The 14,933-nt window shown below is 37.3% G+C and overlaps 1 protein-coding gene across 1 annotated transcript; it reads left to right on the top strand.

The window, feature by feature from the left end:
- The first annotated feature begins 7,037 nt into the window (after positions 1–7,037).
- LOC129242665 (uncharacterized) lies at positions 7,038–13,096 on the top strand. The gene is made up of 3 exons (XM_054879444.1): positions 7,038–7,209; positions 7,298–7,465; positions 12,816–13,096. The coding sequence occupies exons 1-3, from the start codon at positions 7,164–7,166 to the stop codon at positions 12,887–12,889; spliced, it is 288 nt and encodes a 95-aa protein (XP_054735419.1). The 5' UTR covers positions 7,038–7,163; the 3' UTR covers positions 12,890–13,096.
- Positions 13,097–14,933: the final 1,837 nt, after the last annotated feature.

Here is a 14,933-nt window from a genome sequence, read left to right as displayed (position 1 = left end):
TTCCTATAGCTCTTAAAAAATCACCCTTTATAACGCATGCTCTGAATAGTCGCGGGCCTAAAACATAGATGGCACTAGTTTTATTGCATTCACCTCTTTTGCGGTTAGTACTAACCGTAGAAAGACAGCTGTTAAAATTTCATGATATTTTATTCATTAGTTCCCAAAACAGGTATGTCGCTGGTGACACGGATTCCGGGGCACACAGGCGTCTGAAATCAAAAAAACAAAAAGGTTCTTGATTAGCATGAATGGCGTTATCGGGTGAGCTACGATCTTGAAAAAAAAATGACAAAATGGAACGGAAAACCATTTTTTTACACTGTTTTTGACGTTAATTGTCCGAAAAAATATTAGGTGCGCAACTAAGTTCCCGCTGTTTGCCAATAGATGCCGCCAGCGGTGTATGCTAGTCAATTCTAACATAACCTAAAAGTCATAAAACAAGCTTAGACATACCTTCTGCTCAAATATGAACGAGACGTTATCAATAAAACGGTCCGCGGATGACATATGACAAAAGTAAATTTTTTGTTTTTTGGTAGGACTGTTATAAGCTTACATGGCAAATTTCAGCGTGATATGTCACATAGTTTGTTTTCTGTGCTACTGTAAACAAGTCAAGCTCGAGTGTGTTCTTCGAATTCTCTTTTATGACTTCAATTGTCTCAAAATGTTTTCCACGGAGCGGCAACTTGAGCTTGGGAAACAGGAAAAAGTCACATGGAGCCATATCAGGCGAATACGGTGCTTGCGGAACGATATTAACATTATTTTTGTTCAAATAATCGCGAACAAGACGTGATGTGTGAGCTGGTGCATTATCGTGATGCAAGAACCATGACTTGTTGTTCCACAATTCCTTCCTTTTAAGACGAATGTTCTCGCGCAAACGCTTTAAAACGTCTAAATAATATTCAGCGTTAACCGATTTTGCGATTTGTGCGATTTTCAAGCACAATTTCCTTTACTTTTCCGATGTTTTCGTCGTTTACTGATGTTGCTGGACGACGTTCATGAGGCAAGTTTTCAACCGATGTACGGCCCTCTTTGAACGATTTGTACCACTGAAAAACACGTGCACGCGATAGAGCAGAGTCCCCATAGGTTGTCTGCAACATTTTTAAGGCGTCTGAAGCCGAAATTTTGTTGGAATAACAAAATTTCAAACAAATTCTTTGTTCAACTTGAATTTCCATCGTTAAATTCGAAGAACACACTCGAGCTTGACTTGTTTACAGTAGCACAGAAAACAAACTATGTGACATATCACGCTGAAATTTGCCATGTAAGCTTATAATAGTCCTACCAAAAAACAAAAAATTTATTTTTGCCATATGTCATCCGCGGACCGTTTTATTGATAACGTCTCGTTCATATTTGAGCAGAAGGTATGGTAAACAAACTGCTTCGACACATTACTGATTTTGTTTTGGTATCATATACTTTTGGTCTTGTGAAAATGTCTACTTTTGTGTCGAAAAATCGTCATTTGCGGGAAGTGTTGATTTTCCTCTTTCATTCGAAAAAAACGAAAAACGGCGGCTGAAGCGCATCGAGAGCTACAAAAAGTTTATGGGGATGCTGCTTTAAGTGAAACAACGTGCCGAGATTGGTTCCGTCGCTTCAAAGACGGTGATTTTAATGTTGACGACCGTCCGCGTGAAGGAAGGCCAGAAACCTTCGAAGACGCTGAGTTGGACGCATTGCTCAATGAGGATCCGTGTCAAACGCAAGAAGAGCTTGCTTCAGTATTAGGAGTTACCGGCAAATCCATTTCCAAGCGATTACATGCTTTGGGAATGCTTCAGAAACAGGGGAATTGGGTTCTTATGAGTTAAAACCAAGGGGTGTTGAACGTCGTAACGTCGTTTTTTTGCCTTGGAACAACTGCTCCAGCACCAAAAAGGAAGGGTTTTCTTCATATATGCGAAGGTTATGCCATGTATTTGCTGAGAAGTGGCCGCAATATGCGGAGAGGCATGAAAAAGTGATTCTACAGCATGACAACGCTCGGCCTCACGTTGCCAAACCCATTGTCTATGTGAAGACCATTTTTGAAGGCTAACTACTTTTTGAACGCACCTCGTGAAGCCAAAAAAATTTTTCTGATTTTTAACAATGGATCAAAAAATAGAATACTGAAAACAAAAATATTTTTTTTTTTCGTTTCTGTTTTGCACGCATTTAAAAAAACACACAATCTCAAATGAGGCGAGCACCCTAACTTTACACTGGGAAAAACTACCGTTCAAGCAAAGCAATGGCTCCATCGGAAACAAGAATAAAACAATAATTTGCTCACTTCAAACGTGAGCTTAGAGACACCGATCATGTATCAACTGTGGATGTCCAAATGAGGCTGTAACATCAGGAAACAGCAAAAAAAATCGACGAAATTGTTTTGACTGATTGAAAAGTGAAGTTGCGTGAGTTAGCTGGTATCGTAAAAAAAAAACACAAAAACAAATTGAAATGTTAGAGCGGCATTGGAATGACTGTTCTTGATAGAAATTATGTTAATGAATAAAGCTAAATTGGAACAAAAAAATATGTTTTCTTTGTTAGGTCCGGGACTTTTCAGCCAATGTGTTAAAATAAGATATTTTCATCTCGGTCGGAAAAATCATGGCGACGATCTTTTGCGATGCGAACGGCATCATCTTCATGGATTTTTTAGAAAACGGAAGAACGATCACTGGATAGTTATTGGACCGCTTTTACACAAAACTAAAGGAGACACGCCCGCATTTGGCGAAAAAGAAGATGCTGTTTCACCCCGATAACGCACCAACACTTTTATCCGGAGTAGTCGCCGGCAAACTGCATGAATTGCGTTATGAATCTCTGCCGCACCCCCGTATTCACCCGATCTGGGTCCCTTTGACTTTTTCTTGTTCCCTAACATGAGGGAATGGCTCGCGGGAAAATAATTACCCTCAAACGAGGAGGTCATCGCCGATACAGAGTCGTATTTTGGGAAAGTTCGACAAATCCTATTTTTTGGAAGGGCTAAAAAGATGGCCGGAGTATTGGGAGAAGTGTATCTTTTTAGAAGGGGACTATGTTGAAAAAAAAAACAAAAATTTCGAAAAAATTGTGTATTCATTTCTAGCACGGGTACTAAGTGAATCCCCCTCATATGTTTTGATGTTGTTCCACAAATACACTTCCGAGCGGCAGATGATTTTCCATGAGTGACTTTTTCACGGAAAAATACACTCTGAAGTTTGCCATTGCCTCTCTTTACTATCATTTTAGTGTGTCGACCCCACAGCGGGCTTCAAACCCATGTACTACCGAATGTTAGTGCCGTACAAACCATTTGGCTATGGCGGCCGCTATATATTCAAATTTATTAAATAATAAAAAAATTATTTTACAAACGTATTTTTAAAACCATTCACACAATATGTGAACGAAAATATCTATATGTTTATATGTATGTATGTGTGGATGGGTGTATTCACAATCCAAAATATATGTACATATGTATATATGTGAGCGTTTATGTTATCTCATCGTAATCGCTGTGTCCACGAGCCACGTAGACAGCATCCAAATCCGCCCCTTATATGTTTTAAATATCAAGTATGGAAATTACATATATATGTACGTACATTCATACATATATACATATATACATATAAATATATGATAAGCGCGAGTTAGTATAAATCTTACATACATATTTAATGGCCGTTATTATCAGTGAAATTTTCGTGGTACTTGCAATGCCGTGCATATGTACGAGTACTAATAAATATGTATGTAGTAGGGCATATAACGTAATATGGTATGTATGAGGCGCATTAAATGATAATCTCAGCTCATTGGCGCCAAATACGGTCAGCTCTAAAATATTTGAACAAAACTAAAATACATTTTTTCTTTTCTTATGCCTTAGACAAATAATTTTTTAAGATTTAATTTATACGTATAATAAATTCAACGTAGCCGAATGGGTTGGCGCGTGACAACCATTCGGAATTCAGAGAGAACATAGGTTCGAGTCTCGGTGGAACACCAAAATGAAGATAGAGTTTGTTTTTTCTAATAGCGGTCACCCCTCGGTAGGCAATGGCGAATCTCCAAGTGTATTTCTGTCCTGAAAAGGATTCTTATAAAAAATACCTGCCGTTCGGAGTCGATTTGAAACTTTACAAACACCAAGTGCACTTGATATGCATACTCTCCACCTACTCTTAACTAAGATCACAGACAATCTACACAAATTTACTTGCTTTAATTACCAATATACAAATTGGATTATTCTCAATATACCGTTTGTAAATATGTCTCCAAAAATTAAGCGAAAATTCAAAAGTTTCCCGTATGGCCCGAACTCACCGAGATGGCTGGGGCTTGCACCACGACTACGCGCCGGCCTATACCCATTCCATTCCCCGTTCATTAGGCCGAAAACTGACATTACACACGTTGTCACATCCTCGATGGAAAAAATACAGAAGAAGGTGGCGATATCCGCGAGCCGCTAATCTGCTCTCAGTGAGCACAATCAGCTGATTTGATGACGTAATAATTAAATATTAGTTTAGAGAAATTCTTTATTTTTATTTGTTACTTTGCGCAAAATGGCTTAAAACTGTTTTATGGTCGATTTTTACCATCCCCATCAACTTCATTAGTTCTGTGATTTTATGTTGACTTCCATTGTTAACACCCTGTAACTCACAACTGAATGGAACAAAAACAAACAGCAAAAGAGTTTTTTCGTGCGAAATCTGACCTTCACAAAATGAATAAACTTTAAATTGTTTAATCGATATTTTACGAGATATCGATCACTACAGCCATCTACCGAGAAAATAATCGATTACTTTTTCCCAAAACTAATATTTTTATCCATTTCATAGTTTTATTGCTTTTCGTTTATATTCTTATTATTATTATCATTGTGAGGGGACTTAACACAGCCACCTAAAAGAAGTATTCTGCCCCCGTTGCCTCCCCCGACAGTCGGTCCTACGTTACCGGAACGGGTTTCAATATATCCGGTCAAGGACTGTCACTCCAGCAACACTCTCCACACTCCCAACAACATCTATCCTGGCCGGCGACTACACCGCACTGGCAGGGTTTAGTAAACTGCTACAACAACAACAAATTCGAATTCGAATTTCGATTTCGAATATTTATATTTGATTATTTCTTCTATTTTATTGTTTTTTACATCCTTTCCCGATAAAATATGTTGATCCATGAGTTTTTCCCGCTTATGCTTCAGTGCTGGGCATGATTTCCGCACATGTTTGGCGGTTTCATCTCCCTCCCTACAGAGCCCGCAAATTCCATTGGAGCATATGCTCAGGTTAACAATATAATGACTCAATCTACAATGCCCTCTTAGAATGTCCTGTGATAATTTTAAAATTATTCTTATTTAATCGCATAAATTTTCAAACCGGTTTAGATTAAAGCCATCTTTCATTGACTTTGATTGCGCCTTTTGTTCTTGTTCACGAGCAAATTTCCCCTACAACATCGTTCTCCCTCTTGCATATTCATTCGGTTCGTCACAGTCAGAAATAATATCACAGATGTCGCGTTCTTGTAATCTATCATTAGGTCTGTTCATGTTAAAATTATCCAGTAACGGCGGTCGCCGTAGCCGAATGGGTTGGTGCGTGCTTTCCATTCGGAACTCACAGAGAGAACGTTGGTTCGAATCTCGGTTCCAAAATTAAGAAAACATTTTTCTAATAGCTGTCGCCCCTCGGCAGGCAATGGCAAACCTCCGAGTGTAATTCTGCCATGAAAAAGCTCCTCATAAAAATATCTGCCGTTCGGAGTCGGCTTGAAACTGTAGGTCCCTCCATTTGTGGAACAACATCAACACGCACACCACAAATAGGAGGAGGAGCTCGGCCAAACACCCAAAAAGGGTGTACGCGCCAATTATATATATAATTTCCGAGAATTTCCTCTCAACAAGAGAAAAATACCAAAAAAAGTACATGAACGCAAAACCAGTAAGAATTCGCAAGTTTTAGGAACAGCTGATTAAATTGTTGGCAGGAAAAATTACAACAATTAAAAGTGTTTTCACTTAAGCTACCTCGTATTAAATTAGAAAAAAAATTAATCAAATGAAGTGCAAAATAACGGGCTACCGAGTCACATGATTTCATTTTGTCCCAATCATTTATTCGATTTAATCATCGCTGTCAATTGAAGAACATTCCATTAGAAATTGCAATTCGCAAATTTTAATTCGTGGTTATTTTTACTTTGCGATCAGCTGTTTTTTCACTTGCTAATTCTTACAAGTAAAAATGTATCCAATAAAAACTTGCAACTTCCCTTCAAAATGAAATGTCCTTTTGCTCTCTCTCTCACTTTCCCCTACTTTGCAAGTTTTTTGCGTATATGAACACCAGTAAAAACCTACAACTTCTTCTCAAAATGAAATGTCATTTTGCTCTCCCTCTCACTTTCCCCTACTTTGCAAATTTTTGGTACAAGAACACAATTGTTCCAAACTAGTTGCCTCATGAACAGACCTATTCCTAGTAACATTCAAGACTCATTGAAAAGGTAGCATCAGCAGTAAAGCAGCAGCTTTGATTTATTTTCTTTTTATTTGATATCGAAATTGTCAAATTTTATTTGTTTTTCTCTGAACTGTAAATCGTTTTTTTATAGAATTTGACATTTCCGAGACCAAAAGCAAAAACAAAATACATTGCACTTGTTTGTTTTTTTTTTTTTTGCTCTTCTGCTACTACCTCCTCAATGTGCCTTGGTCACATGACACATACAGTCCCGCTATGGGCTCTAGAAGCTTTTCTTACTCCATAAAAGACGTCATCATGGCGGCGCATAGAACCCCAAGAAGGCAGTAAGCGCGTTGAGATTTTCTTTTCTTTATACTTTCTTCGCCTTATTCACCTCATTTGGAGTCTACTGTAAACCGCAGCCCACACAGTTATATACGTATATGTGTATGTGCGAAAATATAAAATCCAGCTTTATAACGGAAACTTGTATACGCTCATAGTTACTGAGAACACTCTAGGCAACGCCGCACTAATAGTCGCAGAAGAGATCCCGTCATAGATAGCTTGTTACGCCAACGTGGTTTTACTTAAGTTCGAAAAATTTTATTGTGATAATTAAAAACTAGATATTTTCAAATAAAGATGAAAAACCAAATTTTAAATATGTCTGCAATCTGTTTCATTTTTGGTAAGTATAAATTATTATTGTAGGTGAAGTGCAAAATATCGAAGTAAAATATAATACAAAACATTGAACTCTACACAATTAATTTTAGTACTCATCGTTTTTACATTAACTACGACGGCTGCACAATCCAAGCCGAAGCAATGCATCAAGGAATGTCCGGCAACAGTCGATCCCGTTTGTGGTTATGACAGCAATTGCTATGCCAGATTTAACAATAAATGCCAGTATGATTGGTTAAAATGCTCTTCGAAGCACAGTAAGTACCATATACAGTTGCAGTTAATAAAATAGGCGGGATATATACATTTTTTATAACCTAAGTAAGCAAGCGAAAGCTTCCTGAGTAGACCCATAAGTTGTGTTTTCCATATCAACTTAGATTACGTACGTTTATATTTAATATATATATGTACATATATTATATATATGTATATACATATATATGCTTGTATATACCCGCTAAATAGAAAAATAATTTGCTGCACGCTATCAAGTACGCTTAGATGGAACTCGAATTCGAAGAAATTTCATCAGATAAAAGCTTCAATAAAATTCAGTTTTTGGTGGTTTTATGCCCGAGCACTTTTACACAAGGCCGTTATAATTTTGTTTGCATAACGGTTGTATATAACAGTATAGAGGATGCGCGATAAATATAAACATATACTATATGTATATACTTACAAAAGGATCGGAATAATAAAAGAAATTCATTTGGCCATGTCTGTCCATCCGCCTATCTGTGCGAGAGAGCTCAAGCAAAAATTAATATATTTCTGTGAAACTGGGTACACAAATTACGCTTTGGCCAGGATAGTTTGGTATTGAAGCCAGGCAAAACCACATAACGGTAATTTAAAAAAAAAAAAAAGTATTGTTGTTTTCCCCTTGATCTTGAGAGCTGAAAGCCATGTACAAGGCGAAAGATTTCATTGCAACTGCTTTTGAAGAACGAAAGCGGATGATGGCGTGAAGGGGAGATCTCTGTTGGATGCAAATTAGGAAGGTAAACGCAACGCAAATGAAGAAGTTTAACACATTCACGCCGGCGCGTACCACCGGTGGCTCGCACAAGTCTGCTTCATGGGGCGGCGTGTACCAGCGGTGGCCCGCACAAGATTGCTTCATGAGACGGAGCGTACCACCAATGGTACTTTATTAAACGGTATCTATGAGATGAGATGCCATAAACGACTACCCTTATGAAAAAATTTCGTTTTATGACCTGCAATCGCTTCCGATAGAGCGAAAAGCCTTAAACATTGCCGTCTGTGGGCGAAGACCATGAATAACAGCGCCGGCGGGAACGTGTTAAGTGAAAAACTCTATTTTACACCGAGAGCATTTTCAATCTGTTAAGGGGTTAGGTGGGTTACAGAGGTTCAAAAAAAGGGTATTTTTACTATTTTTTTTTTAATATATACAATCATATATTTTATTTAAACAATTCAGCATATCAAAGATACATATTTAAACAGTATTTTGTGAAATTTTTATTTAAAAATTCCGAAAACTCAGCCGTTGGTACCTCATCTCCCTTAACGTCTCACAAAAAAATGCTCTTGCCGTGGACAGCATAATTCATTATTGGTTCATTTAAAATCAAAAAACCAAAAATATTTCGTTAGTACATGGATAAATCTCGTTACTGGACGAAGGAAAAAAAAATAAAATTTAATTTGAATTTTTGACAGACTTTGAACAAAAAAACACATTTTTTGGTCAAATTTTCGTCATGTGTTGGCTCGAAAAAATTAATTGTAATAAAAATAAAAAAAAATCCTTCGTTCAATAACTTGATAATGTTATTCCAAAGATGTGTGCAAAATTTGAACAAAATCGCTTCATAACTTTTCGAGAAATCGTGTCCTTCGACTTAAAAAATCGAGTTTTGAGATAAACGCGTATACCTGCGAAACGCTGCACTGACATGGCCTGATGGACGGAACTTCTGAAGGGTCTATCTCGTAGAATTTTACTCGGATCAATTTGAAATTTTAGGAGAATATTTTAAACATATTATACTATTTAATAAGACAAAAAAAAAATCGATTTTTTGAAATTTTCAAACCCACCTAACCCCTTAAGGGGGGGGTAGGGTTTAGCGCTAAAAAAAACACTTTTTTTTTGAATTTTTTACAGAAATATGTCTTAAGATACTTTAATAAAATCAGTTGCATGTTATTGTACATCTTTTCAATAAGTTTTTAAAAAATATTAATAATAAAATATTGACAAATAAGCCCATGACAGAGTTTTTTTTGGAGATATGTTTTTCGAGAGGTGCTCTGCGGTGCCAATCGGCATTCATCGTAGAATCATCTGAAACTAAAAAAGTCGAATTTTTCAGTTAAAGTATGACGTAATGCTCCCCCCTACAGTAATAAAATTTTTTTTTTTTCATTTTTGTAGTTTTGGTGGCAAAAAAACGTAAAACGAGCATTTTTGGCGAAAAATTTCGCCATATTTGTAAGTGAAAAACAACTTTAAAAAAAAAAAAAAAAAAAAAAACGGTGTAGGGGGGAGGTATTTTTGATTTAGAAAACGTGTACCAAATTTGAAAAGAATCGGTTGAATAGTTTCGGAGTTGTGATTGGCACCGACTTTTAAGAAGTCGTTTCGGGAAAAACGCATTTGAAAAAATGACTCTGAGAAATTATCGATGGTAGAGTGCCTACAAAGGCTATAACTTTGAGAGCTCTGCTCCGGGTAGTGTCACTTTAAGACCTGCTCGGTCTTTAAAATCCACAGAAAATAGACTACAAACCGCTCACGCCATCAGACGCCTCCAACCCGTACAGCCTCGACTTCGCACAAAGCACCACAATTGCAGGTTGCAGGGCTCATCGGAGCTCGGCAGAGCAACATCATTCCCCCCTTTTTTCATCGCCCTCGCTTCATTGATGGAATCAGGTAGGTTCTTGGTTAATATTTTATGTCGCTCCGCGCAAACTATATTTCACCTCAAGTTTCAAAAATTCACAATTTTTGCAATTACAAAATAACAACTAAAGTTGTGCAATTTCGGAAAATGGCTGAAAATTTCGTATCATTTCAGTTTGCATCGTTTTAAAGAAACTAAGTAGTAGGCGGCTGCCGTAGCCGAATGGGTTGGTGCGTGACTACCATTCGGAATTTAGAAAGAACGAAGACTCGAATCTCGGTGAAAGACCAAAATGAAGACACAGTTTTTTCTAACAACGGTCGCCCCTCGGCAGGCAATGGCAAACCTCCGAGTGTATTTTTTCCATGAAAAAGCTCCTCATATAAAAAACCATATGTCGTTCGTAGTCGGCTCGAAACTGTAGGTCCCTCCATTTATGGAACAACATCAAGACGCACGCCAGAAATAGGAGGAGGCGCTCGGCCAAACACCCAAAAAGGGTGTGCACACACACACACATATATATATGAACGTAGTAGACAGATTATGTTGATCGGATGATTTTTTCACCGACATGTTACCATTAAGAATGAAAATACCCAGAAACAGGTTCTTCGAAAAAAATTCGGACTTCATTTTCTTATCTTTGCTATAAGTAGTACACAGATTATGTTGATCGGATGATTTTTTCACCGACATGTTACCATTAAAAATGAAAAAACCCTGAAACAGGTTCTTCGAAAAAAATTCGGACATCATTTTCCTATCATTGCTATAAGTAGTACACAGATTATGTTAATCGGATGATTTTTTCACCGACATGTTACCATTAAGAATGAAAATACCCAGAAACAGGTTCTTCGAAAAAAATTCGGACATCATTTTCCTATCTTTTCTATAAGTAGTAGACAGATTATGTGGATCGGATGATTTTTTCACCGACATGTTACCATTAAGAATGAAAATACCCAGAAACAGGTTCTTCGAAAAAAATTCGGACATCATTTTCCTATCTTTTCTATAAGTAGTAGACAGATTATGTTGATCGGTTGACTTTTTCACCGACATGTTACCATTAAGAATGAAAATACCCAGAAACAGGTTCTTCGAAAAAAATTCGGACTTCATTTTCTTATCTTTGCTATAAGTAGCAGACAGATTATGTTGATCGGATGATTTTTTCACCGACATGTTACCATTAAGAATGAAAATACCCAGAAACAGGTTCTTCGAAAAAAATTCGGACATCATTTTTTTATCTTTGCTATAAGTAGTACACAGATTATGTTGATCGGATGATTTTTTCACCGACATGTTACCATTAAGAATGAAAATACCCAGAAACAGGTTCTTCGAAAAAAATTCGGACATCATTTTCCTATCTTTTCTATAAGTAGTAGACAGATTATGTGGATCGGATGATTTTTTCACCGACATGTTACCATTAAGAATGAAAATACCCACAAACAGGTTCTTCGAAAAAAATTCGGACATCATTTTCTTATCTTTGCTATAAGTAGTAGACAGATTATGTTGATCGGATGATTTTTTCACCGACATGTTACCATTAAGAATGAAAATACCCACAAACAGGTTCTTCGAAAAAAATTCGGACATCATTTTCCTATCTTTTCTATAAGTAGTAGACAGATTATGTGGATCGGATGATTTTTTCACCGACATGTTACCATTAAGAATGAAAATACCCAGAAACAGGTTCTTCGAAAAAAATTCGGACATCATTTTTCTATCTTTTCTATAAGTAGTAGACAGATTATGTGGATCGGATGATTTTTTCACCGACATCTTACCATTAAGAATGAAAATACCCAGAAACAGGTTCTTCGAAAAAAATTCGGACTTCATTTTCTTATCTTTGCTATAAGTAGTAGACAGATTATGTTGATCGGATGATTTTTTCACCTACATGTTACCATTAAAAATGAAAATACCCAGAAACAGGTTCTTCGAAAAAAATTCGGACATCATTTTCCTATCTTTTCTATAAGTAGTAGACAGTTTATTTTGATCGGATGATTTTTTCACCGACATGTTACCATTAAGAATGAAAATACCCAGAAACAGGTTCTTCGAAAAAAATTCGGACATCATTTTCTTATCTTTTCTATAAGTAGTAGACAGATTATGTTGATCGGATGATTTTTTCACCGACATGTTACCATTAAGAATGAAAATACCTAGAAACAGGTTCTTCGAAAAAAATTCGGACATCATTATAAACAAAGCAAAATTACTCATATTTGGTATAAATGATGATCCAAGACGATAAGTACGATGCGCGTAAAATGTGAAAAGATGAGCAACGATACACCTACTTTTGGATAAATGCGTGTATCTATTTAATGACGTAATAAAAGACGCCCCAATTGTGTCTACGTAATCTTCATCATTTCAGTTAGATCCGTCATGCATATTATTGAGATCGGATAAAATTTCGCCCACTTTTTATATGTTAAGTCTAATTTCGGTCCGTCCATCTGATGCTACAAACTATAACTCTTATTGTTTTTGAGTTGGTTGTTTCCAAAATTAACAACCAGCTCAAATTAAATTTTACAAAAATTCGATCCGGACCGAATGTAGCCTTCTTAATGCTTTTTCATTTATTAAAAAATATGCGTTGATTCAATTTATAAGTAACTAAATTACATAAGTTTGAAAACTCATAACTACTCTAACTTAACCTTCGTTTTAATTTCAGATCTGGAGACGGTGGACATGTCTCTATGTGATTTAGCTGAACGAAGAACTCATCCAGATTATAGGCTTTGCTGAGAGCTCAACTATTTTTATATGTATTTTAATAAATTATTTCAAATTCCATGCCATCTAAATGTAAAGCAATATTATACTCAATTTATCACTACAAATAGCCTTAAGCCGATTCCTTGTCGAAAATATATTGTAAATGTATAAATCAGTAGAGATTTGACTCGCACAAAAATCTCTCCTTATTTAATGTGAAATTGTGAAAATTAGAAATTTGAGTTATCCTTCTCTGACGATGCACTTAGATTTGTCTTGGTTTAGAGGCAGGAAAAGTGTAAAACTTGTGTAATGCTTTTTGATCTACATCCACACAGACTGGGCGCCATTTATTAAGAGCTCAAATTAGCAAATTCCCTTTTTATACGTCCCCTTGTAAGTAAATTAATTACATTTTCTCTTGGGGAAACCGAAATTGCATTTCTGTAATTTTATGTTCCCGCTCACTTGAAGGTGAAGTTTATATTTTTCTTCGTTGTTGTTGTGCTGCAGCAGTTTATCAAGCCCTACTAAGCATGGTGAAGTCAGCGATCGTCGTTTTCAATCTCATCTGACGGGTAAGCTCAAGAAGCATGCTGTTTAGACATGGTGCGTCCAAAGGGAGGGGGGTGTTAGTTGCGTGGTTTCAAGGGGTTATGTGAATAGTTGGTTAGTATCGTGCGGGGTACCTTTAGATGCCGGAAATGTGGTGAGTATGTGGGGGTCAATATCCTTGTGCCACAATAATGCAGGTTTCACGAGGCAGCTAAAGCTTTTCGCCTACGATGTATGGCGATTGGACTCCTATGACGGCAACAGGGGGTAAGCAGTTTAAAAAGGTAGTAAGAGACTCCCGATAAATGTCGTTCAAGGCCCGTCTATAACTTGTCTGGTCTATAAATTGCCTGATCTAGTAGTTTTATTCGTTTCTTAATTTCGTCAATGTAGCTGAAATTTGTCTCCTGACTCGCCTGGAATGCGGCTTAGCCTCCAGCAAGTGGCTGGAGGGGTGGTTTCTAGCAGCCCAGCCAGAATTGCTTGCCCAGCATCCTACTATGCTCTTTTATCGGCACAATAACCACGACGTGAAGATGTCGCAAAAGCCACCTGATGGCCACCTCAACCTCATTGCTGGAGAAAGCAAGCGGTGCACTGTTGTTTGGCAGCGTGTGCAACAGTCTGGTAACACGGCGCTTGGATTTGTCAATCAAACGATGTGAAAAGTGATTGCCACTCTGTCATTGTACTTCGTTGGATTTGACATGCACCTTACGATGGACCAGAGCTTGCTCGCACCAAAGGTAAAAGGAAAGAAGAAGGGAGTAATGAGCTCTGGTGAGCTCCAAGAAGCTGTAGAGGTTTCGATTGTAGTGCTTAACGGAGACACCGGCGCATTGTGCGAAGTAAAGGCCGTAGAGGCCAAAGGTGGTTAATGGCGCCCACTCCTTAAAGGCAGAACAGGTCATAAAGAGGCACAACCCGTTGCACTGCAATGCAGCAGAAATAAACTTTTGCTCCAGAATGAATCTCGATGCCAGTGATTATAGACGAGGTGTGAGCTTAAGCGCATTGAATAGGACTAGTTTACTGAGGCGGCAGCCCTTATTCGGGAAAATCCGAGTCATTCCGGTACGTGGAACCGGCTGCCGTTGGAACCATTGCACTCGTTATCATCGAAATCGACCAGTGTTGGACAAGTTCTTAAAACACACAAACAATAACTTATATTTTAGGGGACTTCAATGCTAAGAATTCCTTATGGTGCTCCGAAAAGGCCAAAGAGCACTGAAAATGTAGAAGTCTGAGCATCCTAAGAACCAGGAAAAAAGTTAGGTATGCTAGGACTTGCTCAACCCACTGTGTACGATGATGCTGAAGATATTGAAGTGGAGTCAAATAACGGAGAAGTAGAAAACTTAAGAAATGAAATTTTGAGAATATTATAGAAAAATCTAAAAAGTATTAAATAGAAACCCTTACGCCACAGTTTCTGTTTTATTTTTGTTATAAATTTTCTTTATTCAATTATTCGTCATTCGAAAAAAATATGTATTTCAGTTCCTCTACGTATTTC

The sequence above is a fragment of the Anastrepha obliqua genome, chromosome 3 (assembly GCF_027943255.1).
Source record: "Anastrepha obliqua isolate idAnaObli1 chromosome 3, idAnaObli1_1.0, whole genome shotgun sequence".
NCBI classification, from domain to species: Eukaryota; Metazoa; Arthropoda; class Insecta; order Diptera; family Tephritidae; genus Anastrepha; species Anastrepha obliqua.
Note: the sequence above shows the minus strand (reverse complement) of the source record. Positions and strands in the feature narration are given on the sequence as shown.

Bases quoted from the DNA above. Each gene is read 5' to 3' on its own strand.
- LOC129242665 (XM_054879444.1), top strand. From the start codon at position 7,164: ATGAAAAACCAAATTTTAAATATGTCTGCAATCTGTTTCATTTTTG. The intron at 7,210-7,297 runs GTAAGTATAAAT...AATTAATTTTAG, and splicing joins TGCAATCTGTTTCATTTTTG to TACTCATCGTTTTTACATTA. The intron at 7,466-12,815 runs GTAAGTACCATA...TTTTAATTTCAG, and splicing joins AAAATGCTCTTCGAAGCACA to ATCTGGAGACGGTGGACATG.